General features: G+C 40.0%; 1 protein-coding gene across 3 annotated transcripts; it reads right to left on the reverse strand.

Moving 5' to 3' along the window:
• Positions 1–12512: 12512 nt before the first annotated feature.
• mapk6 (mitogen-activated protein kinase 6) lies at positions 12513–26243 on the reverse strand. Of its 3 annotated transcripts, none has more exons than XM_032560286.1 (8): positions 26031–26243; positions 21272–22130; positions 20840–21157; positions 15990–16134; positions 15538–15702; positions 15226–15421; positions 15021–15138; positions 12513–14920 (listed from the first exon to the last, which is right to left on the reverse strand). In XM_032560286.1, exons 2-8 carry the CDS (start codon positions 21506–21508, stop codon positions 13835–13837), a joined length of 2265 nt encoding a protein of 754 aa, XP_032416177.1. In that variant the 5' UTR covers positions 21509–22130; positions 26031–26243; the 3' UTR covers positions 12513–13834. The 3 variants fall into 3 exon arrangements, with proteins under 3 accessions (XP_032416177.1, XP_032416178.1, XP_032416176.1); XM_032560287.1 differs by lacking the exon at positions 26031–26243 and adding an exon at positions 24403–24542; XM_032560285.1 differs by lacking the exon at positions 26031–26243 and adding an exon at positions 23497–23637.
• Between the last annotated feature and the right edge of the window lie 236 nt (positions 26244–26479).

Below are 26479 nucleotides of genomic sequence, written 5' to 3' on the forward strand. Positions count from 1 at the left end.
TGGGCCTGAAGATGTTTGGTAAGCAAACCCTGACCCTCTGTAAATCTTGCAGATCTCCATCCACTAGATGGCACTCCTTGGATGTCCAAACACACTCCTTTACTGACAAACTGCTGGCCTTCATTTTTAGCCTCTTGATCCAAAATCACCTTAGCATTAAGAGACAGAAAGAGCTTACCTGTATTATAAAATTCTCAACCATCCTCTATTTGCGTTCAGATCAAAATATGAAGTTAACACTGACTAGATCTCTGACAAATACGAGCCAGAGGGTGTGCACTGCTAATGTACATGACAGCTACATTGTCTCAGTTAAAACACATGAGAATCTGCTGTTAAGGTAAATCATCTGGGATCAACAGTAGCCAGACAACGCAGTCTTGGCAACATACAAACAGCAGACTTTACATGCAGTGTAACTCTTTATGATTGGTTTGTTCCCATCGATGTCGCTTCTTGGTTCAGTTTAAGACACTTACCTTGAAGCAGTGCCGCTTTCCCAATGTGTAAACAATGTCAAACACAGCAAAGATCAGCTACAATCCGTCATACGATTGCTTTTAAAAGTTTACACATCCCTGCTACGTTTCAGGCATATGCCAAATAATTTCAACTTCCTCCACCTTTAATGTCAGTTTTTGTTTAAAATACAATTCATCAACAAACATATAAGCTAAGAGGAAAATACAAAAATAAAATAAGCTGCAAAAACCAGGTTGAATACGTCGTAAAACCTACAAACTGCTACTTAGCTGAAGCACCTTTCGTCATGATATGTTGTCTCACATCATGACGGAAGTGAGACAACATATCCATCATGTTGGCAGTCGTATGTTGGCATTTAGTTTTCAGGTAAAATGTTAAAATAATTGGAAGTGACAGGTGGAACAGAAACAAACGGCTGTGGACAGTAAACAGGCTGAACAACAAAAGGAATCATTGTGTCGTCTGTGTGAGAAAGTTTCATTTCAGCGTTACCTGAAAACCAAAATGCATGTTCCTTTTGTTTAGCAAGTCGTTTTCTTTAAATGGTTTGGAATTGGTTTAAATGTAAATAAAAAGACCAAGCTATTTTTCTACAACAATAAAACTTCTTTCTTTTATGAACGAAAAACATTTAGTTTTATTTGACAAGCAAGTAGCAACAGCGGACAGCTGCTTGCATTGTGTCATTAACTGCATCAATCTCTCATGCATTAGGTCTCTAACAATAAATACAAAATATTTTTACAAGTTGTGGCATTTACAATCTGATCTTACATGGCTCTGTTTATGCAGAGCTTAGGTTTTATAAGAATACATATTTTATGACATCTTAGAGGTTAAAGAGTCTTTATGAATGTTTAGTATGTTGCTAAAAAGCGGAAACAACATGAAACTCTACTTAGCAGCTTAACCGCTTTAGGTTTATGGATTCATAATAGGGCTTTGGCGCCTCCTACAGGCAGAGAACAGGAAAAGCTACAACTAGAAAAGTTTGCGGTGGTTAAATAAAATATCAAGTTTTATTTAAATAAAATATATTAAAAACGATTGCCACATGTGACATATCTTGCACTATTAAATAAAAAAAAACACATTTAATTGAGGGGAAAGTGTAAAAAATAAAGATAACTTGATTTTACAAATGTGCACCCTCTCAAATTAACACTTTGTTGAGTCACATAATTGAGTGCTCTTCAGTTCCTGCCTGCTGTAATCTTTAGAGGAAAAAGTTCAGCTGTCCTAACAATATTTTCCAGATATTTCCTCAGTTGCATCTTTTAGACCAAACATCGTTTACAGGGAGTCTATTATGGAATAACATGGTCTAATTTTACAAATAGGAAAGGACAAAAAAACAACTATATATACGCTCAACAGCATTAGTTTGGAAGCTTTTGACTTGAGAAACGGGATGTGGAGGAGAAGAGATGAGTCAAAACACTCCATGATATGGATAAAAGCTGCAGTTGTTGTTAATGTCTGACTGAAGGAGAAGCATCCCAGGATGCAACAGGTGATCTTAAACTTAAAGATGGGGCGTCTAAGTCATTGCGCCATCTTCTCACAGATTTGTTTGTCACTGATTGATTTATACGACGTAAATGTCTCATTACTTTAATATACACTTTTTAAAAAATGAGTTTTATACATCATAATTGAATTTTTTTGTTTGCTTTTTTGCGTAACTTTTGAGAGCCGCAGTAAATGTCCAATGTTCATTATTAACTTATTTCGGACTTTTTTCAGTTAAGTTTTTTTAGCTGCATCATTGTAAGTCTTCACATTTAAATGAATGATAAGCATGAAGAAAGGTAAATAAATTATTGAGGAAAAAGATAAGTCACCAAGGTGTGAACACTCATGCAGACCTTCACGTCTTCAGGTCTCATCTGCATTTCTTCTCTCCTTTTCTCTGAATACGGTCAAGTTAAACGTTCTCAGGCTTGAAATTTGACTGAAATCCTAGAAAAGCTAACCACACAGACACAAGCAAAGTAACTGCATGCTTGTGGTGTTAGTATCTCTTTGATGTGAATCTAGTCGTTCTGCATGTCTGCAGAAAATACTGGCCTGTGTGGTGTCACGTTTGGAAATGTACTTAGTTGTAGGAGCTGTAAGTTAGGCTGAAAGTCCAAAATCAAAGCTGTAAATGTGACCTTACAGGTTTGATTACCAGAGGTTTTCCTTTTTCCTGCATATTAGTCATAAGTTGTCTTCATACACTTTTCTAAAATTACTTTAACTAGTTAACAATTAAAGTGATTAAACTGGTTGTTAATGAATTGTTGTACATCAACAATTAGTAAATGTAATTACACTAAAATATTAAGGATAGTAAATTTAGATTTTTTTAATTTCATCTATCATTTGCTGTGTCTATGAATAAATATATTCTTTCTTCTATGAATACGACTTAAATGTCACTAAATGTGCGCAGAACTATAGTACAGCCCAATTTTATTATTCATATCCCTGACAGATTGGGATTTAAACCTTTCTTGAAGTTAATTAAATAATTCTTTTACAGCAGGAAAAAGAAATAAATAACATTACACTCATCTGAATTACATTTATTTAAACATGTACAAACTTATATTTGACTCTTCAAATGTTCTACTTTCTGCAGTGCAATTTGCATTTCTGTCATCTGCAAGCAGGATTACACAAATGAAAGAGCAACACTTTCTAAGATGAACTCTGTTGCTGTTTCCTCTCCATTAATATTCAGCTTGTTGAAGCATCAAAATGTTGTGATAAATCCCAGCTTTCTGTCACCATTGGCGACAGAGTCACACAATTACCCCTAAGGGCTCCCGTAAGCTCTGTTGCATAAAATCAAATCTGCATTCAATCCGAAAATATGTTGATCCGTCTAAACCAGAGGTCGTCTTTTCCCCACGTTCAGCACATCCTTTCAGATCTGAGTCGTTTCTAATCTCGGCGCCTTTTCGTTTTACTGACGGAAACATAATTGAGCGTCCACTGAAGCAGGATGAGCTGCAGTCTGAAGAGGCCGGTTCAGGTCACCCACACGACGCACGAGAAAGCAAACTGGTGGTAATTTTATCCCATGTGGGAGTCTGATGTAACAAGTGTAGGTGATATTTAGCTTAGCAATACCACACAGATTCTCAAATTAACTTCTATGAACCAAGTGGTAGAGAAGTATTGTTTACTCATGTTTACTCTGTTCTCTCTGCACACTTTTATTCTCTAATAATCATCTGTAACAAAATGCACTCCTTGCATTATGTACACCTTGCTAGTGCTGGGTTGGACCAATACTAATGTCTCTTTTTTGCACTTGGGGTTCAGCAAAGTCTCAGGAACGTTCCTTGGAGATTTTGGTCAGTATCTATGTGATAATATCCAGACAGACGCTCGCTGAATTTTTAACCGCACAGCCAAGATGCTATTCTCTCATTCCTAAGGCGCTCTGTTGGGTTGAGTCGTGGTGACTGTGCAGGCCGCTGGGTTACGGTAAACTCATTGGTGTGTTTAAAAAAACAGTTTGAGAAGATTTTTGCTTGCAACATGGTGGTGATGATGATGGTGATGGATGTTATCATGAGAAGCTGGGTACACTTTGCTCATAAAGTGATGGACATGAGCAGCAGCTGTATACTCTGGTACGCCGAGGCATCTCGACCTGGGATGTCCAAACGGCGGCCCAGGGTTAATTTGTGGCCGTCGGGAGGATTTTGTTTGGCCCCATTCAAGAATGGAGCAAATATGCTATTAAATCAAGATTTTTAAAGAAAAATACCATTTTGTAAACATTTATTCATGTACAATTCAAAGTTATTTTTCTTTTATTAACAATGTTTTTGTTTTCATAGATTTTGCTTCAATCAAACCAGGAAGCGATGCCCAACCTTTGTTGCCAAAATAACAAAAAGAGGAAAAATTGAGGACTAGAAGTTTTCAACACTATTTACCCATTATTTAATATGTAAAATGTGCACAAGAAGCTGTTTATGTTTTTGGATCAAGAATAATTCACAGATTCATTTTCTACCAAATTTTGTCTACATTTCTATTTTAAAATATTGTTTATTTAGTACCTTATTGAGGAAATAACAACAACATATGTCTTGGGGAGTAAATCTGTTCAGTTTAAGTTTGAAAAAAATGTGACCCTGGATTTTGCTCAACTTAACAATTTTGACTGCAATGGCTAAAAGTGTGGACTCTGCTGGTCGAAACAGTGCTCAATTGGTAAAAAGTAGTGTACCAAGAAAGGTTCCCCCCCACCGTTATACTTCCACTACCAGCTTGAGCTGTTGATGCAAGACAGGATTTGTCCATACATTTTGTTTATACCACATTGTGAAATTTCACAGCTGAAATCAACTCTAATTGAACCAGGCAATGCTTTTCCAATCTGTTATTGTCTTGTTTTGTGAGCCTGTGGGAACCGAAGCCTCGGTTTCCTCTTGACGAAAGTAGCTCTTGCAGCCCGTCTTCTGCAAGGTTTTTGCTTTCAGAGATTGGATTCTGCTCGTCTTGGTTGTAGATGGATAATTGAGTTTCTGTTGTTTTTGTGTCTTCTCACACCAGCATGTAAAATTTTCTCTCACCTCCAGCTACAAAGCAAAATGATTGTGAAAATCCCAGAACATCAAAATTCCCAGGACAGTCTGACACCAGCAACAACAGAATGCTAAAAGTCTCCTAAACTCCTTACTTTCTTCACCCGGATGCTCAGTTTACATGTTAGCAAGAAATCTTTTCCATGGTTAAATGTCTAAATTCATTCAGTCACTGCTATGTGATTGGATCATTTTCATAAGTTGAGAAGTAACTTAATAAAGTGCCAAGTGACTGTACACAAGATCTATGTAGCAAAAAATAAATAGTTTTATTCATGTTTTTAAACACAATATGGAGGAGCTCTCAAAATTGTTCAGCTTCAGAGATTTTGGTGCAGAACAAATTCAACAAACAAATTCAGAAATCCAGCATTTAATCTAATTAAGGTCACTGACAAGATTTTGTCTAATCAGTCCTACAACATAATTGTAACCAAAGTATTTTTACATATGAAGTGGCATACTATCCTTCGCTTATTCACCCTTAAAATTGGGAAACTCAAGAGAACTTATCATTCAACTGAGGCCTAATGTGTTTAGATCTTCATAGACGATGGAAATTAGGACAAAAAATTACATGGCTGCTCATCAATAGTTGCCCACATCTACTGTTAGATCAATAATATAAAGTTTAAAACATCTTGGAATCCAGCAAGGCTGGAAGACGATGCATGACGGTAAAGGAGCAGCAAATAGTGGCATCTACCAACAGGTTTCCCAACACCAAAACATATTCTAATGTTTTTGTTCACATCTTTACCAGCGGGCAGCACCAGCAGACGTAGCGGTAATTGTAAATATGCCGGTGGAAGACAACAACCTTTACTTGTTGTCACTGTTAATGACATATTTACATGAGCCAACACACCACTGACGCCTCTCGAAATAAAGTCCCCTCATGTGAAGTCATAACTTGGTCTCTTACTGTCTGAGTAAGAGTCTCATAAAACCACTTATTATCTGCGTACAGAGCGGACACACACACACACACGCACACCCCCACCCACACACACACACACTCAAACACACGCATGCAAACACAAGTAGCAATTAGCACCTCAAATTTTGTTTTGAAGTATCTGCAAGAACACGGAGTGATCTGCTGTGAAAGTGCTGATGCTGCGGCAGCCGCTGCACTCTGGTGGGTTTAATAAGGCACATATTCATCTGTGTTCTTCCGAGAAGAACAAATTGTCTTAACCTCACTGTAACTGAACTCTGATCCAGGATATTTACTAATTTATGAGCAGGGTCAGCAGCCACGGACGAAGGCAAAGTGCAGAAACGAGTGAAGCGGGGTGTATAATCATTGCTGCAATACTGCCTGGAAAATTTCTTTGAGGCCAAAACCATGTGTGTTTTTAACCTGCAGTGGAAAGTCCATGTCCTGAGGAAGGCTGGTTTTGTTTGGAAGAAGTAAAGGATTGTTACTGAGGTTCAGAAGCCTGCTGGATGTTTTGTGACCTTGGGATGAGTGGAAACTGAGTAACGAGAAGTCCAGGTTTTATATTTACCTGTTTTAACGACATCTGACCTGGCCTCACCTGTCTCAGTCAGGTCTTTGTAACTCACCTGACAGTTAATCTGGGAAATTATACCACGAGAATACAGACGGCATTACTCAGTCCCAACTTTAAACAATTGGGACTGCACCATGCTTACCAGTGTTGCAACACTGATGTTTCTTATAATACTAGCATAAGATTTAATTTACTCAATGGTTTTGGACGTCTAGTTGTCAATGTTTAATTTCCTAATCAAGAAATCACATTTGTCTGAACTCTACGCATGTCAGCACCAGAAACCATTCTGTTGTGATGCAATTAAAAAACATTATCTAATATTAAATGGTTCTGACCTTCCCTAAATGAATCTTAAATCTGAATGGAAGTACGTGTCACACATTTTTAATATGCTGTCATTCTCTTCTCGCTCTTTAATTCATCCGTGTGGATGTTTGCCTTGCCCTGCCTCCACTTTGCCTCTGTCCAGTCACTGCTGTTGACTTTCCACGGTGGTGCTTGTTGGATGATGCCTCTCCACTTTTCCCTGCAAGACAGTTTAATCATTCCCAAAGAAAAAAACAAACCACAAAGCAAGTTTGAATTGTGCTTCGTCATCTGACAGGACAGTTTTCAAAGGGATAGCTGAGACTGCTGAATGCGGGGTTCTGTTGAAGGAACGTCTAATTTATAGAAACGGATTAGTTTAAGAGATAACGGCTTGTCAAAGTTTTGGCATTACAGAAGTAGATTCATGCAAATCCTGTCACACACTTTAAACAATTGACATTACATTAGTCATTTATTACAATAAAAACAACATTAATTCATAATTAGAATGTCATACAGTAGTCTACAATGCATAGAACATGATGTGCATCAGTTAGGATATTAATTATATCGTCATCATCTTTGACACTTTGTTTACGTCTGCTCAATTCTCTCCTGCTCTCTTCGCTCATAATAACTGTAATTTAATAGCTGGTACATTTTTTTTTTTTTTACTTAATAAAATCCTCATTGTTATTAAACAGTGAGGATTAAGCAAAGTCATCACTCACATAATGTGAAGACAACATCAAATACATTGTTGTAACTTATGTTTCCTGTCCTTACTGTACTGGTGAACTGCCTCTTCCTGTGGGCATCGGACTCTTTTGCAGTAACACAAACACAGCAGTCACCCGGGCCTCAGCTTCAGGGGTAAATGTTAAAACTGCATAGAAAAAGCTGAAGTTTGTTTTACAGGTTATTCGGTTTACATGTCTCGCTCACTTCCAAATACAGCACCATTTAATGAGGTCACAAGAGCTGTGCTCAGGGTTTTGTCATGGAAAAACAAGGCAGGCTTAAAAAGATTAACACCACATGCGCAAAACAGTGTCTGTAATAATTACTTTCCCACTTGAACAAATACTGCAAGGCAAAATGCTGCAACTGCAGCTGGTGTAAATGTGAGTCAGTCATCACATTCACTTGGATTTTTATTATGTGTTTTTGTTGTTCACATTATTTTAAAGTATTTTCTCATAATACCCTTTGCACATTTCATTTTCCAGGGTGGATTTTTAATGGGACACCAATCATAAAGCACACCAAACCAATTCTGACTTCAGAGTCATCTAATGAAAAAAAGGAGAGTCTTTAAAGGTTTATGAAACAGCAGCAGCGCATCAAGCATTGTGACATTTCATTAATTAATATTGATTTAAAAACAGTGAAATCTTGTTTTGTCTCGGCCCCACTGTTACTGACAGGGAAATTCATCATTGTTTAATAAAAGGGAAGTTGTTTTTGACTTCAGGTAAAATATTGCCTGCTCACAACCCCTTTATGAAAGAAATATCCCTCTAAGCACAACTGAACCCAGAAAGGATGCCTGAGTTGCTGGGAAGCTATTTTTCTCAGTGTGAGATGTTTTCTCTGAAAAAGGCTAACCTCCAAAAATATAACACACAACGACTTTGCTTTCACTCCTATTTTTAAACACATTTGGCATGGAAAACAGGACTTTGATTTCAAAATGGCTAAGTCATATAAACCACCCAGTTTCCTCCTGGGAACTTTTCTAAAGCTAAAATAGTTCCTTGTCAGTCATTTCTCTTTCGCACAGCTTTTTAAAGTTTTGGAACAACTAGTTGGTTTGATCATAAAGTCAAGAATACTATTAATTATGTCACATGACCACCCAAATACTTTAAGCTGGTCAAAACGCGTCAACGATTAATCAAAATTTGATTACAGCTTCTATAAGATACTTTCATGAAACAGAGCTTTAAGACTTATTGAGTTCTAGAGTTTCTTCTTAAAAAAATTATTATCCCACTGATGAGCTCAGTTTGCACATAGACCTCTAAACACTCCTATATTTTTGTTTTTCAGAGCAAAAAAAAAAAAAAAAGAATATGTGTTTACTTGAAACCAGAGCAGCAGTATAGTAATTATCCCTTCTTTGCGAACAAGCTGCACAGTTGGGGCCGCCGCTCAGCAAAATGTCATATTTTGCGGCTTTTATTTGTTATGCAAACAAGCAAAAAAATGTTCTGTTTTGGAAAGTCTACAGCTAACCAGCACAGCCCTGAGAAATAAACGTGCCTGATCAGGAACAGCTGTGGCCACTTCAGACGGAGGGAACATGGAGTTATTATGAGGACGTTGAATATTAAAAGGCTCTTATGATTTTTTTATTTATTTTTTATTGAACAAGGCACAAATTACTGCCATTTGTCATGTCAGCTCCAGTACTTGAGCCTAATCAAGAGATGACTCATTTCGGTCATTGGCTGTGGCTCTTTTAAATTCATATGTTATCAAAGTTCAGAATATTAGCCTGTAACTTTAGCTGTTATAAAGATCGTCTGCATTAATGGTCCCCAGTTTGGGACAGCAGTAAAGGATTTATAAAGTAATGTAAAAACACAGGCTGCTTAGAGGTGTAAAAAGTGATACACTGATCTGATATCAGTGGTCAGGAGGCTGCGTAACTCTGTCAGGGGCCAAAGCTTTTAAAGTGCAGGACCCTGAGGGCTGAGCTCTATTTATGAAGGCACTTTGTGTTCTAACTTTAGCACCTGGAGCTCTGCTCTGAATTAGGGTACATGTTCTGACACTGAGGAGCCATCTCAGGTTTTGGTGAATAACCAGGTCGTCTTCCTTTTGATTCATTATCTCTCAGAAATCAGTTTATCCAGTTATTTTCACATATTTACTTAGATAAAACTCAGTAGTTTGTTATTTTTGACATGTCTAAACTGATTTTTTTGATTCCCTCCATTAGTGAGAGAACGCCACGCATCATGGCCTCCATTAAACGAGTGATGTGTTGTCAACGGATTGATGGTGAGGGAAACTTCTAAGCACAGAAAAGCTTATGCATTCATAAAGATTTTGAATGTCACATTCATTTTGGACGTTTAATGACTTACTTAAACTATTTGTTTCCCTGGGTTAAATAATTACACCTCAATCCACTTCAGCTAACTTTAAAAACTGGATACAGCTGTTTTACTTTATTCTGATTCACACTGTCAAAATCATGTTTCAAGTTTTGTCTCCAGATGACAGTTTGGATTTTCTTTTAGGGCTAAGCAAAGTGGTGAAATATTAAAATAACTACATTCTGACATAGAGTAGCTTGAACCAGCAATCTTGGAATGACACCAAAAGCCAAAGGCAACAAATTCTTGTTTTTAAAATCAATTACAGCTTATTGAAGCCATTTAGAGTGTTTCAAATAAATCAATAAATGCCTCAAATTAATATGACTTTCATGATTACGATTAGTTCTTGCTAGATGTTGGTAGTTGCAAGACTCTACTAGCAATATATTTGCTATACTTTAGTAAACAAAAGCCCCCCAGGTGGATGGATTGATGTTGTGAGCAGAGGAAACAAAGTGACATGTAGCAGAAAGAGAAGCGGACAGATGACACTGAGTTGGTTAAAGAGAAAACAGCGTGTCTGACCTACATTTTTATTTTAGCCACTCGTTCGATCATTAGATACAAACATTGCACCTCGGTTTTCATCAGTGTTTTGGAGGGCTAAGTCATTGAGAAACATGTGGTTGGAAAAGATGGGAAACGTTGCAGACAGTAGATGGCCTGATTTATCCCGGCAGCAGAGAGGAAAAGCCAGCTGCAGCTGGTTAGAGGGAGAAACCCAGGTCCAACCTTTGTACTACATCTTCTGTTTTCTTGTCGTGTTTATGTCTCAGCCAGACTTGGCCTGTAGAAATCTGTAAAACAGTTTCCAGCGAAATAGGTTCTTGCTTAGTAAAACGCTTGTGGAAGATTAACATAGTTTAATATAAAGAATGTATTCTACCCGCTAAGAAGCAGCAACAAACTTACTAGATCAGAGTTTGAAAAAAAAAGCCACTCACAAAAACTCTGGATTTTTCTTAATCCTCACTGACCTAAAACATAAAAAGTTTTAATCTGATTTCATGTCATACAGTTAAGGGGAAAAAAATATTTATGTACTACAGTATTTGTAAATGTGAAGTTAGGGTAGGAAATAATACCTTCAATCCTGAAAATTGCTTGAATCTAGACTCCAGTGTTCAAGACCACTCAACAGATTCCACACTTATTACACAAAGAAATATTGTCTAGAAAACAAGAACAGTCCACAATTCAGTTGTTTTTGACTCATCTTTAGCTTCCCTCTAAATAGTTGTTTTCTGTCTGACTTCTCCAGCATCATTGTGAAGCAATTTCAACCATTCTTTTTCATAAAGTATTGCGCCCATGACCTATTTATTTAGCTGTTGGACAGATGCCCCTCACAGGTGACTCTGGAATATTTCACATTATGGAGGAGTCTATGGTTTACTAAATGACTGCAGTCACCACCATACACCACCTGAGTTACTGGGGTTAGTTTTCACCAAACATGGCGCTGCACATTGTGACCAGTCTTCTCTACTGCGGTCTGTCTCATCTGTCCAAAGGACATTGCTGTAGAAGTCTTGCAGTTTGTTCAAATGTACATTTGCAAGCCTAGGCCAAACACTGGCATGTTTGGTTTTCAAGAGGAGAGGTTTTTACCAACAACTCTTCCTCACAAACCATTCTTGACCGGGTTTTCAAGTGTCTCTTAGGACTGTGCAGTATGAATTAGAAAGGCAACCCATTCCTGAGACTGAAAGTTGTCGTCCAAAATCTTTCCTTCTTGTGAACACAATATGAAAAAATTTAAATATTCTTGCTTAAAGAAACAAGAGGTCCCATTTCAAAGTGTGAAATTGCAGAGACAAATTTCTTTTAAGTTATGTTTGACAAATACAACATTTCTATAACAACTGAAGGGAACAGTTACTTCATTGTGCTATAAATTGGCACTGTGTGTCTGAAAGATACTTAATACAACCCCTGTAAATAATTTCAGATAGTGGAAAAGTTTAAAAAATCTAATCATGATAGTAACATTTAATGTGAAAATTTGATTTTCCCCATTATTGTGCCATTAAAAATAGGTTTCACTTATTTTGTATCTGGCCTTTTTCAGCCAATGAGAACTTGGTACCATTACAATCTATCATGCATTGTTCATTAATTAATAATCTGGAAAGTTTTAAACTTCAATTATAGTTCCCAACCCTCTGAAAAATTACTTATTTCTGCAGAAATTACTAAAGTAGCCCTGTAGAGTCACATGCGACTCTTGGCAGAAACAGGAAATTGCGACTTGGATCAGTCCAGTACGGTGACTAAGCAGATCTCTTCAGGTATTTTCACATCTTTATACAGAATGAGAAAAGTTTTGAGTGGTTCAGTCTCAAACTTAGATTGAGCAAATGACTGAAGGCAAATGCCAAGCGCTCACTAGTCTAATAATTAAACAAGAAGCTAAACAAGAGAACACGTTTCAAAGTTGATCCTTTCTGAAACAAGAGCATGTCTGTAAATGAAACAAAGAGTCAGTGACATTTTATTTGCCAGTAATTTTTATTTTGAGATATTTTGTAGAACAGGGGAACCGATAATTACAAAAAAAAGTCTGTAAGTGTTCTACATGCTACACCTTAACCTATTTCATCATGCTTGCCTGGAAAAAGTACATAGAAATTTAACAAAAACATCCCAACCCCCCCCAAAAAACAACATACAATTAAAACTGACATACTTTAAACCCACCGTTAGCTTTGCTTTTTAATGTACCTTTCCGTTGCCTCCATGGCCTTTTTTTTTAACACTTAGAATTTCTTAAAATAAAAATAAGACTTTTAGGCGCTTCTTCAAATGAGACAGGTTTTCACAAAAAAAAGACAGAATGCACCTATATGTAAAAAAAACAAAACAAAAAAAGACAATACCCAGTAGAACAAAAGAATGGAAAGCCTCAACTTCATAAAAAAACAAACAAAACATGAATTTGCATCCTACGTTAAAAACAAAAAGGAACACCTGCACATCCTTATAGTGCCGAAATGAGAATGGAAGTCTGTTCAGCTCTTCAAACCTTCAAGAATCACATTTGACATAACAAAGTTTCATAAAATAAATATCGCACATCTGCTAGAAATAAATAACGATTACTGAAACACCTCACTATGTTAAATGCCGAAGTGAGACATATTCATCTTTGCGACCACTTCATTTCATGGTATGAGGATGGTCATGTGTGTAAAGCACTAGTGTGGCTTCGAGTGTCTCTCACTGCTGTTACCTTGAGGTAGATAACACGTTTACATTTTAACGCCTACGATAATGGTTGCTGCTGGCATCATGTGTCAGATTTACAGTATGAAAGGATTGTTACGGAAGCTTTCTTCAGGGAAACATGTTAGAAAGTCGAATAAGGAAAAAAAAAAAAAAAGAAAAAGAACCCACCCAACCCTCTTTCCTTTTCCCCAAATGTATACACCCAACCCAGAAAAGGCCGTTTGAAAGCACTTGAAAAGCCTACAGCAATGTTTGTTCACCGATCTTTCCTTCAAAATCTCCTTTCTTAAATCCTTTCCTTCTATTTTTTCGCCTCTCTCCTCCCTCCATCCCTTCCATCTACAGTACTTACATGTGCAACGACATGCCGGTTTAGCAATGAGGGCGTAGACAATAACCCATGAAGGCCAGGTGATCAAGGCTCAGAGTGATGATGAAACTCTTCGAATATAATAAATCAGCCCCCATCAACTCCTCAAAATAAAACTATAATAAAAAATATGGTATGAAATGATTCAAGTACAATAACACCGTATTAAAATTAAAATAAAACTGCCTAGATTTTGCACTGTGAGGGAAGATATATTTAATTAAGATGCTTGAAGATGCTGCTGTAGGTTTTGTGGGCTATCTGAGGGGAACATTTGACGGCACAAGGGGAGAGGGACGCCTGGATGGACTTTAGAGGCAAGTCGTCGGGGCCGTCAAACACGGGCAAGGCCAGAGAGTCCAGCTGCATATTGAGCACGATCTCCGCGCTAGTGTCCAGGAAGCTGTCGTCTAGCTCCTTCACCACCGAGGGCTCCATCTCCAAGCCGGTCACGCCCTCGGCGACGCTGTCGTCTTTCCGGCTGAAGAAGCGGTCCAGGTAGCTGGTGTAGGAGCTCTCCTTCTGGAGTTGGTCCGCCTTGCGGAGGTCCCAGCACACTTCGTCTATCAGACAGCCGCCGTCGCCGAGGCTCTCCCCGGGTCCGAAGCTCTCCCAGGGCTCGGTGGGCCAGACGCAGTCCCCGGCCACCACTCCCAGACCCCCGCCGCCCAACTGGGCGAGATTCACTAGGCACTTCTCCTCTTTCTCCTGACTAATGGTCTTTGACATGGAAGTAGAGCGGGGGGCCTCCAGCTGGGAGACGGAGAAGTTGAGCTCGTTGAGGAGGCCCACCTCGCTGAGCAAGGTCACCTCCGGACACGGCTCCGGCTGCAGGCTCAGCTTGATGGTGCTGGCGATGAAGGAGTCGAAGTCGAAGCCTTGGTTCTGCTGCCTCTCCGCCTGGTGTTTCTCCTGCTCGCTGTCCTTCTCGGCCGGACTCTGGGTCTTCTCGGCCTCCTTCAGGGCGATCTGCGCCTTCACCAGCCCGTTCTTCTCGCACTTGCTCTTGGCCTTGCGGTCGGCTTTCTCCTTGCTCTGCTGCTCCTTCCAGTTGGACAGGTCGATGATGAGCTTGGGTTCGTAGTAGTGGTTGACTTCACTGTCCCTCCAGATGAGGTTGTCCAGGTAGGAGGGGGACACGGCCTTGTAGTTGCAAGTGTGACTGCACTGCACGTCACAGTACTTGTTCTCGTGGTGGTCTTCCTGCCAAGACCGCTCCGACGGGAGCAGGGTCGAGTAGTCGAAGGAAGGCTCGTCCCGGAACTTCTCCCGATCGCCGTCGGTGTATTTACGAGGATCGACCTGGAGAGAAACGGAGAAGGTTCAGCTTTTGTTCCTCTTTAAATCTCATCTCACTTCTTCATCCTCTCATCCCCACTTTCATCAAGTCCAAGTTACATACCTGGACCTCCTCTTCATCTGTAACGTCAGAGAGCGCCCTGGGGTCAACCTGAACTTCATCTGGGTCATGGGTGCTGTGCAACTGCCAATCAGCCTCTGAGAACTGGCTCTCGTGATACCTAAAACAGCAAACACACAGTTTAGTACAGAAATAAATACATGGTTATCATGGTTATCAGATCTTTTTAGTAAGTTTGCCAGCGCACCTTTCCCAGGTATGGCTGTGGCTCTCGTCCATGAGCACGATGTCATCTACTTCGTCTTCAATGTGAAAGGGGTGCAGAGAGATCGGCTCATCCAGGGGGAAGGAGTAGTCGGCCATATAGGGGTGGGCCAGGGCCTCTTCGGCAGTAAGACGGTCCATGGGGTTAAAGGTGAGGATCTTCTCCAGAAAATCCATGGCTAGAGAGGAACGGGGAAAATTAAGACTGTCAATCAAGGAACTGGAGTAGCGACACACGAGCAACCTGACCTTCAACACAGAGTGCTGGGTGACTCTGCAAGTGGTTGCGACTTACCCTGTGGGCTGACACCAGGCAGCAGGTTGACCAGCGGCGTGTGAGGCTTTGACATGTCGTTGCGGATGAAGACAGGGATGACGCTGTGAAGCTCTTGCCGGTCTTCCTCTCGCAGCACTGGGATGGATTCCAGGATCAGCTGCATCTGCTCCAGTTCATGTGCTCCTGAAACGGACGGACAAACGTTGGTTTGTTCCCAGGGTTACACAACAGCCATCATCTGCATGACTGAGGGGTAAGTGTGGAAGATCATGGGAACAACTTTTGTTTGCCTTGTGCCCAGCTTTAGGCGGTTCTTACAGAAGCGGATGGTTTCATTTGACCCCAGCTAGACTTAGAATGGAAACAAGCCGCCTCTACCTTTATCCCCCACCGTTCCTAAATTTATCTCCTCAGCCACTTTCCTCTGGTGCTATGGAAAGTTCAACAATTCAAACAGAGCCACTAATTACCTGCAAAAAGAGTTTTCCCAGTGAGCATCTCGGAAAAGATGCAGCCAGCCGCCCACATGTCAATGGCTTTGGTGTAGTTGTTCGGTGAGAGCAGCAGGCGAGGAGATCGGTACCACTTTGTGACGAGACCTTCAGACAGATGGCCCTGTGTAGACAAAAACATCAAACCTTCAGAGGACAGCGCAGTAAAACTGATTCTACGTGTATGGGAAGTAAAGGTTAGAAACCAGTACGTAGATATTAACAGCCTCTTTGCTGTGGCATTTCTTCTTGATTTCTGCTTTTGAAATGCAACATGGCAAATGCTGCATGTGAACTCTGCCCGTTAGAGTGAACTAAACTCAACAGTAGCAGCGAATATTAGAAATGTCTGCTAAACTTTTTTGATGTTCTGCTAATGTTGAAAAACAATTCCAATTGCGGTGTTTCCATTTAATAAGAAACGCAATTAAAATCACACATGGCAAATTATTCAAAATCATGGTGATGATGTGAGACATTTGGTGGAACCTGTTGTGCATTTTCCAAAGAGACAAACTTTCCTGATGAGAAAACAGTGTTTGCAATACAGATTTGCAAAAAAACAACAAAAAAAAAAAACAGCCAATTTTGATATGGCTGTTAAACCAACCTCGTCCCAGTTTTTTTCAAATTGACGCATTTCCATTAATCAAATTTGTTCTCGTAATTCCAATATACGTAATTCTAAGGTAAATGGAAACGCAGCTAGTTTGGTGGAACTTCCCAAACAGAGCTGCTCTGTTCTGGTTCAGTACACCGTTAGACCCCATAGAGGAGGTGGGGTGGGGGAATAAATGAAAAGAGGGGCAGATGAAGCACGTGTAAGGCCATGTCAGCAATCCGAGAGCAGGATAATCCCCCTGCTGCCACAGCGGTGACACCAACCTGCCCTCCACAGTCGGCAAATCACAACCCACACAAAGGAAAGCGAACTGTCCATCTCCTCCCCGTGTGTGTGTGTGTGTGGGTGGGTGTGGGGGGGGACTATGGTCTGGGGGAAGGGGTTGTAGTAAAACGACACCCTTGCTTCCCCCACCTGCAGCTGTAGTTCATGGTATGACAAAATTGGTTGGCTCACCACTAAGCAAGGCTCCTCTTTCTTGCCTAATTTAGCTGCAGATAGTTGATGTCACATTATCCTCAAGTGTATTGACGCTCTGCAAGCCCTTGTTTGACAGAGCTATAAATGGCACAAAGTGCAGACATATCTCCTTCCTCCAGGTAACCAGCTAATCGGTTTGTCGAATAGCGGCTTGAGAAAGAGGCCGGACATAATTAGAACGCAGTACAGAGGACAGACGGGGTTGCACCTAATTATTGACCCCAAGTTGGAGCTGGCTAGTTGCTAGTAAAGCCAACTTAAACATTAGTTGCGTTTCCACTACAAAACTGTGCACAAAACTGTCAATATTCCGCTAATGTTGAAAAAACACAATTTTATAATCGCTGTGTTTCTATTAAATAGTAAACATACTTAAAATAAGACACGGATAACTGTGTGATATTCAAAACCATTGTCATTATCATACGCTCGTCTTCTTCATCTTTTCTGCCAGTAGTAACATCCGGTTGTTGATCACGTGACTTATGTGATGCAAAAAAAAAAAAAGTCCATTGTAGTGTTGCAAAATACCTTGATTGATACAGCTGAAAAACCTCCTCAACCCAGTCCACAAACTTTTTAATCGAGAAATGTGTTGGTTTCTTTCCCCCCATAATAGGCATGAATTCCAATAATTAAATGTAATTCCAGTATGTGCAATTATATGGTCAATGGAAATGCAGCTGCAGCTGACTACAGTGGAGAAAACCATATAACCAGTTCAGAAAAAGGGATGCAAATTAGGTTAGCATTCATGGTTGTGCAAAGATGATTCACTGTGGAAACAGAACTGAACGAAGAGGAGCAAATTAAAAGGTTGCCAATAACTGAAAGCATAAAGTGGGTCGGTAAACATTCGACTCTTTTAATGAAGTGGCCCATTTACCATAAACAGACCAAGTCAACGCATTAACAATTCAAATGCCTTTGGCAACAGTTGGTGAATAAGTCAACCACTTGATCAAGATCAGAACAGGCCGACTTTTATGACTCATAACCGGCTCGCTCGGTGCGTCTGAATGCATTAGTCTAAACTTCCTGAATATGGTCAAACAAGATGTAATAAAAACAAAAAACAATACAAATACATCTTAATTTCCCGACTGGAAACTTATGACTAAAATCATTCAATTTAATTTAATACAGCTCAATTATTTCTGACTTTGAATGCGTCTCAACCCCATGAAACACTTTCCGGTTCTACAATGTGACTTTTAGGGGGATAACCAGAGCAAACCTCAATACAGTGCCATGACACACTGCATAACATACATATTCAATACACATAACAGATTACAGTTAAACTGCTTTCTATTGCGACAAAGCGTTAAGAGCTTGTGAACAGAAAGCCGGTATGTGTTGACTTCTTGCTGCATATTTCTCTCTGCCAGACCAGCCTGTTGCTGGCACAAAAAAACTGGGTCAAATGAGTGCTTGAGTGTAACTGTGCTTGTGGTTTGCAGTTTCAGGAAGCTCGTGCAGCAGAAAAGACCTCGGTGAACTTTCCTTAAAGGATCACTGAAAACTGAAGTCATTCCTCCAGCATCTCAAATTACTGCCTCTTTCACCAAACATCAAGCAAGCACATGATTCTAATAATCATGAGCTTACTCTGGTGGAGCTAACCCTGACTAAATGGAAAACCCCCAAAGACTAAAGAATGAACCCCGCGGGTTTCATTCCAAGAGATTTCAGTTGATCGCAGTTAAAACAAATGAGTGTTCACAATAAAGGACAAATCTGAACAGGTTAAGTAGAAGAAGAACGTGCAAAAAGTGACTATACAGAACTTATTACAAATAACCTGCAGTAGCTTAGAGCGTTCAACAACAACAAAAAAAGCTTAATTAAGCAGAAGTAGGTGAGGACTTTCTGAAGTCTAGCTCTTGTTGAAGGGCAGGCCAGAACTGGAAATTTTAAATAAAGCCCTGAGCAACTCCCCCTCCTTATCCCCCCTACTCCCAAAACAAGACAAAGAGCTGGCTGGGGAAAGAGGAGGGCATGGCTTGGAGAAACTGTATGAGTGCACGTGAATTTTTGTCATTCTTGAGCCTTGGTCAATAAGGGACAACTTTTAAGCTCACACAGGAAGAAAAAAAGCCAGCCTTTTCAGAACACTTCAAACCAGCACAAACACACATCAGAAAGTCACGAGGAATTAAAAACGGGGTGAAAAAGGTGAGAAAAAAAATGAAAAAGACTGAAGCCTGATCACACTACTCAAAGTAAACCAGGAACTGGGGTTCGCTAGAAAAAGAGCGCTTCTGTTTTTAGCGATGCTATTTAAATACGCTCACAGTCACTGTCTCACTATGACGTGGATGGTGCTTATGAAAGCATATTTGCTCCAAGGAATTCTAAAACAACATTCCAGGCTTTCACCATCACTAGGGATGGGAATCTTAAAAACAAGTGAGGCATCAAACAATTATCAATTTACAGGAACTGCAATGAATCACCTTTAACTCCCCTGCCACAATAGCAATACTGACATGACTAAATGTGTACAAAGACCAGAGGACGTTCAAACCATCTACACACAAATAAAAACTATAGAGGCTACAATGAAACAAAAGACCACCCCCCTCCACCAGGCAGCTGTAGAATACCAACTTCCATGCATGTTTCTCATTAGAAATCTGCCTATACAGAGAAAACGCCCATAATGCAACCCCCACACTCCACTCTACAGTGTCTGAATCGTGTGAAAACCTCACTTCTTCCAGTCAACAATGAGCTTCCACCTTCCCTTTCCTATTGCTCAGTGATAGCGTCTCTAAGGATATGATTCATAAGCACACACAAGTCATGAGCTTGTGAACCGACTAGACAACTGTAGTATAGGTGTTTCCTTGAAAACGTGGTGAACCAGTGTGTGTCAGACATCTTGTATGAGGTGCCAGAGTCCTGGCTGACGATGAAGCCATACCAGTCGAATAGATCACACCACGTGAGCTCACTCTAGACCTACCGATGACTAATCTGAGACACGTGTAAGCATCTGACTCCCTCTAACGGAGGTCCAGATCCAACCACAGAGAGAGTGGGGGAGAGAGAAAAAAGGGCCGGCCAACCTAGATTTCCTCATCTCACACCACCATATGGCCATGGACAGGCATTTCCTCATCCTTTTGATAAAGTGTCAACAACACAGCAAAGCTACAGAAGACTATCACCTCGTTGCAATCAACAGGGTGAACCTTGATCTTTACATTCAAAGGAAAAAGCAACAAATGCAGATTGTATACAGAGCTATAAAACATGCATTTGACATGTGGTACATAAACTTGTAGCCTTTAATGCCAAGTTCTTTTTTACCAACATTATGAAACTCAATTACTATATTCAATTAGTTGCATTAAAAAAAAAAACTTTGGCAAAAACATGGGTCCCCCATGCTCCAGTCTAAACCAATTTAACTTCTAATTTTAGAGGTTTTCCTTTGCATGCAACCGACCAAGGAAAATTCTCAGCGCTTGGAGTCTCCAGCCCCACTTCTGCTGAGAAAGGAAGCCGAGACGTCACCTCAAGGAACCACATCCTGTCTTATTTACTTCCTGCTATAAAACTGCGTCACCCAGGGGAGCACCACGCTACCGGCCAATAAACGTGTTGAGTTAGAGCAACAACACCCTCATCTCACAGCAGAAAGTGCAGAACCAATCAAGGTACAGATAACAACAGTGTTTTATGTGTTTTTTCTAAGCTAGAAATAAGTGTTCCTTACCTTGTGGGAGTAGTGAGGATCCATAATGCGGGCCAGCCCAAAGTCTCCAATCTTGAGTACCAGATCCTCCGTGTTGACAAATAGGTTGGCAGGCTTGAGGTCACGGTGAAGCACATTGGCTGAGTGGATGTACTTAAGGCCCCTTAAGAGCTGGTACATGAAGAGCCGTGCGTGGCCCTCAGACATGGGGCCCCTCTCCAGCAGCTGACAGAGGTCAGTCTCCATGTACTCTTGCACGATGTAGACTGAGTTCACCTCTGTGAGCGACGCCACATCTTCCGTTAGTCTGCGGCCGCAGGGGCCTAGGGTCTCAAAAACCTATTGGTACAGACCAAAAGGTCAGCGTTAGCACGGCCTCGTGTCATCTTGTAAAAACAACCATCCTGTCGTTCAGACGCTCCATCAAATATTCTGTTTGACGTTGAACCATACCTTGACAATGTTGTCGTGATCAAGTCTTCGGATGATCTTGATTTCCCGCAGGGCATGCTTCACACTTTGAGGATCGGTCAAGATAATTTTCTTTACTGCCACGCGCTTGTCACAGTCGGTATCGACCGCCGAGAACACCAGGCCGTTCCCGCCGTAGCCCAGAGGTTTCAAGTCCATGTAGCGAGATCCCAGGTCGAACCCATGGATATTCATGAGCGACTCAAACTTCTCCGCCATGACGACTGGTTTTACGCCAAATTTCTGCCTATTTCCTGGCTTGTTCCTAGTCCAACTTTAACACCACCAGAGGAATTATCAAATAATTCCCCCTTTGCTTCAGAGGCTGAACTAACTAACCCCCGTACAGACGACTACCAAGTCCCCCCTGGCTAGCCGTCACTCTCAGATATGGGATTCTAGTAAATCATATTTTCTTTCCATGTTTAATGTTGGGAGAAATTTTAAAACAGAAATTTCTCCTCAACCCTTTTGGTACAAGGATATATTTAGCTGATAAGCTCTACGATTTATAGACTACAATGGAATGGACTTTGAGGCCAATTGGAAAAGGAAAAAAAATAGCACTGGGGTTATATTAAACTATAAAAGCATGTAGTTGCATCCTCACAGTGCAGATACATTCAGTGTATGACTGGTCCTGAGCAGCTTCATAAGAAATGCACAATTTTTCTTCCTGTTTTAGTATTTTTTTTTTTTTCTGGTCAAGTCTCCTGATATATAAAAATGAAATGCGTCTGGCCTTGTTAAATCTTCAAAATAAATTTTTACTCAGTGATCAGGTGGCTCAAGCTCACCACAGTCACAATCAAAACTATCCTCCATTTTACTTGGATATAACCTGGAAGACAAGACAGGGATGGGGGGGATAAAGAAAAATACAGTTGAGAACTTTATCAAATCAAAAAGTTTGCAGAGACACGAATTCATTTGACTTCGAGTGCAAGTCTAGTTAAGAGTTTTTACCTGGACAAAATGGGCTCATAAAATCAGAATATTAAGGAAAACTGATTACAGCCCTAGAAAAACTTGGATCGCATCGTAACAGTGAAAAAAGTTTTACCTTATAGCATTTTTATTAAAATACTTAAGATAAATATTCCAATCTCTACCAATGATTGAGTAGAAGGAATTCTTCCTTAAGCTCCTCAATCATTTTCATTTTATATCCAAATCCATAAAAATGTGATTTCTAAATTGTGTGATTCATTTATTACCGGTATACACATTCAATTTTAACACGTTTCCATTTCAAATCTAGCATAACATATAAGCCTCTCAATAAACACTACATCTACCAAGTAACATGTAAACTATTCTTATTTTAACTTTCGTTTTTATTAAGACAGTTTTACAGATTTGCTTCATGTTTTAAATTTTCCGTTCTAGTTCATTTCTGCTCTCTAATACTCTAGTTATTCATACTGCGCCTTTTTCAATCATGTCTATTGCACCGCTTACACTGGTAGTTTGCCTGAGGCTTTTGTAAAGTATTTGCTCTCCCTTATTAATAAGCCATTTATGAATCTGGAGTATTTAGGCTGTTTGGGAACCAACAGAACCGGTTCCTTTAGGTGAGTAGAGTCCCACGACTCGGAAAAGAGCCGTAATTTCCATCTCTACTGTCGTAAGAGGCTCTTGCCCCTCCCCTACCCGGCAAAAGGCGCTTGCCAGTCCGGTTTCTGGGTAGCGATGCATTTCAGGAAATAAAAAATACAAGACTTGATAAATACGTATAAAATAACACAATGTAAAAATCATTATGTGTTCTAAGATACATACTAGTTTATATGCTGAGTTATTAACGGCTTTATTAGCCTTTAGCGGATCAGGTAGCGGGTGGCGGAAAAAAAAAACGACAAGAACGCTACCATAACGACAAGCCGCTCCGGCTCGGTGTAAATTTATCACAATACCGCATCTATTAAGCAACGTTTACGCGGCCGAAACATTAGATACAAGACATTTTATTTCGACACTGCTTTTTTAAAGCAATTAAAGATAGCGTTAAAACGCAGCCCTGTAACAACACGAACAAAGGAACCGTTGTTGGCTGAGGCTTTTGACTACGTGGTCCGGCTCTCACAGTGCTAAGCAACACAAAGCCGAGCTCCGGAAAAACGGCTCAAAGCGACACAAACCCAGCACTGAAACAACACACGGTGGACGTAACAACGATGAGGATCCACATAGGAAACGTTACTTACAGTCTTTATTCGTTGCATTAGCGGGGTTATTGTTAAAACCGAACCCGGACTAGGCTTGCGTGCGCTTCGCTCCCCGAGCTCTGCGGATCTGCTGCAAACGCCATTTAGGCTGGCTACGAAGGGAAGGCGTGACGTAACGAGGCTACTTCACGGATTGTCGGAAATACTCCAATTATGGTGAAAGCGCGTTATGAATGATTTATTGAATCAGGCCAATTCAAATATTTTTATTCTCTCCAAAAATAACCTACTTGTTTACTTTAGATAAATAATAACAAACTTAATCGATTACTTTAGAGGGTTTAAATTAGATATTTTTTATGCAGTTTTATATGGCAAATTATGAATCTCACAAAATTAAATATGCTTTTGTTAGCTGTAGTAGGTAAATATTCATAAAATATTTTCTTATTAATCATATAATTTATTTCCCCAAAAGCATTCATTACTAAGTCTTTATCAAAGTTTAATCTTTAACTATATTTAATTGACTACAACTCATTATCGTGTGGGGTTAAAAGGTTGTTTTTGTTTGTATGTTTTGTGTTTTTTTTTTTTTTTTTTTTTTTTTTTTTTTTTTTTTTAGCAATTAACTAATTTAACAACAGTGCACTAAGTGTATACACTTGCATCAGGATCTTGGAGCTTCGAGCAGTACGTGAAAGCGGCAGAAGTCATTCAAAACTCGAGAATCCTACACGGTTTAAATCCAGTTAAGTGACCACGAATTTGACACTGTCTTCATCAACACGTTTCGTTACAAATACAGAGGAAAAAGGAATGTGTGGATAATCATTCATGCTCCAAAGTAAGGATGTTTTTGTAAAACGAGAATTCCCCGCTGTATCTGTATTTTCCGAATAATCTAAAGCACTTTTTAAAAATAAGTATAAAATACATACTGACCTATAGTATCCAGTGCTGTTACCGTGACTGGTCTTTGACTTTATCATCCATGCGATCACAGTTGTTTTTGTTGTTGTTGTTGTTTTTTTTGGTGCAATTAAGCCCTTGTTTTCAGCATTGCTTAATCACATTCATCTGTCTGTTTTTGCATTTAGTATGATTTAATGTTGTTTTCTCAGCAGCATTAGGCCACATTTGCTCTGCAGTGAGAAAATCCTGCGGCCATGTTATTCAATGCAGTTTGCGGATTTGGGAAGCCCATCTGGCACTGAGATGAGCTGGGTGACTCCCCCTGGATCTCACATCATATCCGCCACGAGGAGAGAGAAGAAGAAAAAAGCCGAGATAAACAAGGTATGAATCCTTGAGTTACTTTTCGGTATATTTACAATCCGCACTTAAGATCCTGATCGCCAGTAATCCAGACTGTGGATACTGTGAATGGATGAGCATGCAGGTGGGCGTGTGCAGGCAGGCATGGCAGCATCACAGCCGCAGCAGCCTACATCAGCATCCGCAGCCAGACCATGTGAGAATCCATGTGCCCCTGAATGCAGATGCTCCTCACCCGCCGGGATGGGCTCTCCGATGGAGTAAGCTGCATGCGGACTGAAGCGTGGTGCGGACCGGAGCGCGCTGAAATGTTAACAAAAAGCTAGAAAGACTTTGTGTTTCCTCTGGTGGCGTTTTGAGTCGACTTTCATATTGCTTTCCCCAAGCACAGTTTCCAGATTCATAAGACTGATATAATAAGAGTCAACATCCCATGATGCATTTGTTGGCTGCTTAAGACCGGGGGATACAAGAAACGCAGGACTGTCTTTTTAAGCTTATATAATTTTCCTCATTTCATTTTAAAGAAAGAAATAAATGCTTGCAGCTTTTTTTTTTTTTTTTTTACTTCAATGCACCAGTACTACATGGTTTATCCTAAATAGACTCAGAAGTAAACAACATTTTGTCTCTTACGGTGTTTTTATCTTTAGGAGGATCCAGACAAATTTCTTAAGAAGAAACTAACTTGAAATTAGTGAACTGACTCCGTTGTGTCTGACCTACTGGACTTTCTGATTGTTTCTGATAAAAGCTTAATTGATGACTAAGACTCAGATCAGGGGCTTTTCTTGCCCTGTTGCTGCTCTTTGCCCTACTTATGAACCACAAACTCCACCTTACACAAGGTGTAAGGTGTAAAATGATCCAAAGTCTCTACTTTTTATCATTTTGTGACTTTCTCCTAAACGCTAACAATGTGTCCCCATGCCGACATAATTTCAATCCGTTCTTCTGGCCTCTCCTGTTACATCATGAGACAAACAGTTGACATCAAGTCCTACCAGCATCTGACTAAGAGCTTTCTATTTTTACCACTCACAGTTAGCCCTGTGTTATAATCTGTGAACCCAAAACAAACGCAGTTGCGGTCATGCAGCTTTGTTCGTAGAGCCATCTGATTACCAAGAAGCCTCTTTAATGCAAATGTGCATGAAGTTTTACCTCTTACAAAGTGTCTGAGTACATGCAACAGTAAGTTTTCCTGATTCTTCTTTTTTCTTTAACTGTTCTATTTGAGTTTTTTGACTGAATGTACAGGAAAAATAACTATACACCCCAAAGTGTTCACTTACCAAGGCTGAAATTCTCCTGGAATAACCGGCGCAACATGGTGAAAAAAAATGTTATAAATCCAACAATGAGGGGGATTAGTCATACATCAAAAATAAAAACAAAACAAACACATCCAAAACAGCAGGGGGAAAAAGTTCAGAGCAGTCCAGATTTCTACATCTGTGTGGATATGCGCAGGTATTCTCAGTGCCTTGATGGTGCCTTCTCCCACTCCATGTGGCTTTAGTTGTGAGGTGGAGCTCCATGGAAAGTTAATATAGGCCAGGCCAGAAAGGGGAGGAGACTGCTCTGTGTTTGGTTTGGTCTGTCAGCGTGTCGGATCCATAAAAGCTCATCAACGCCGCCTTTTCCTACTCGGAGCGTAAACTGAATATTTTCTATTTTATAAAGGAAAAAAAAAAAATCTGTGTTTCTTCTGAGCAATGCTTTCTGAGAAGAAAAAGATAAT

This window comes from Xiphophorus hellerii, chromosome 4, assembly GCF_003331165.1.
Source record: "Xiphophorus hellerii strain 12219 chromosome 4, Xiphophorus_hellerii-4.1, whole genome shotgun sequence".
Lineage (NCBI taxonomy): Eukaryota > Metazoa > Chordata > Actinopteri > Cyprinodontiformes > Poeciliidae > Xiphophorus > Xiphophorus hellerii.

Coding starts and splice junctions, on each gene's coding strand:
- mapk6 (XM_032560286.1), bottom strand. CDS start 21,508: ATGGCGGAGAAGTTTGAGTCGCTCATGAATATCCATGGGTTCGACCTG. Junction 15,139..15,225: donor CACAGCCATACCTGGGAAAG/GTGCGCTGGCAA, acceptor TTGCTGTTTTAG/GTATCACGAGAGCCAGTTCT. Junction 14,921..15,020: donor CAGATGAAGAGGAGGTCCAG/GTATGTAACTTG, acceptor GTTTCTCTCCAG/GTCGATCCTCGTAAATACAC.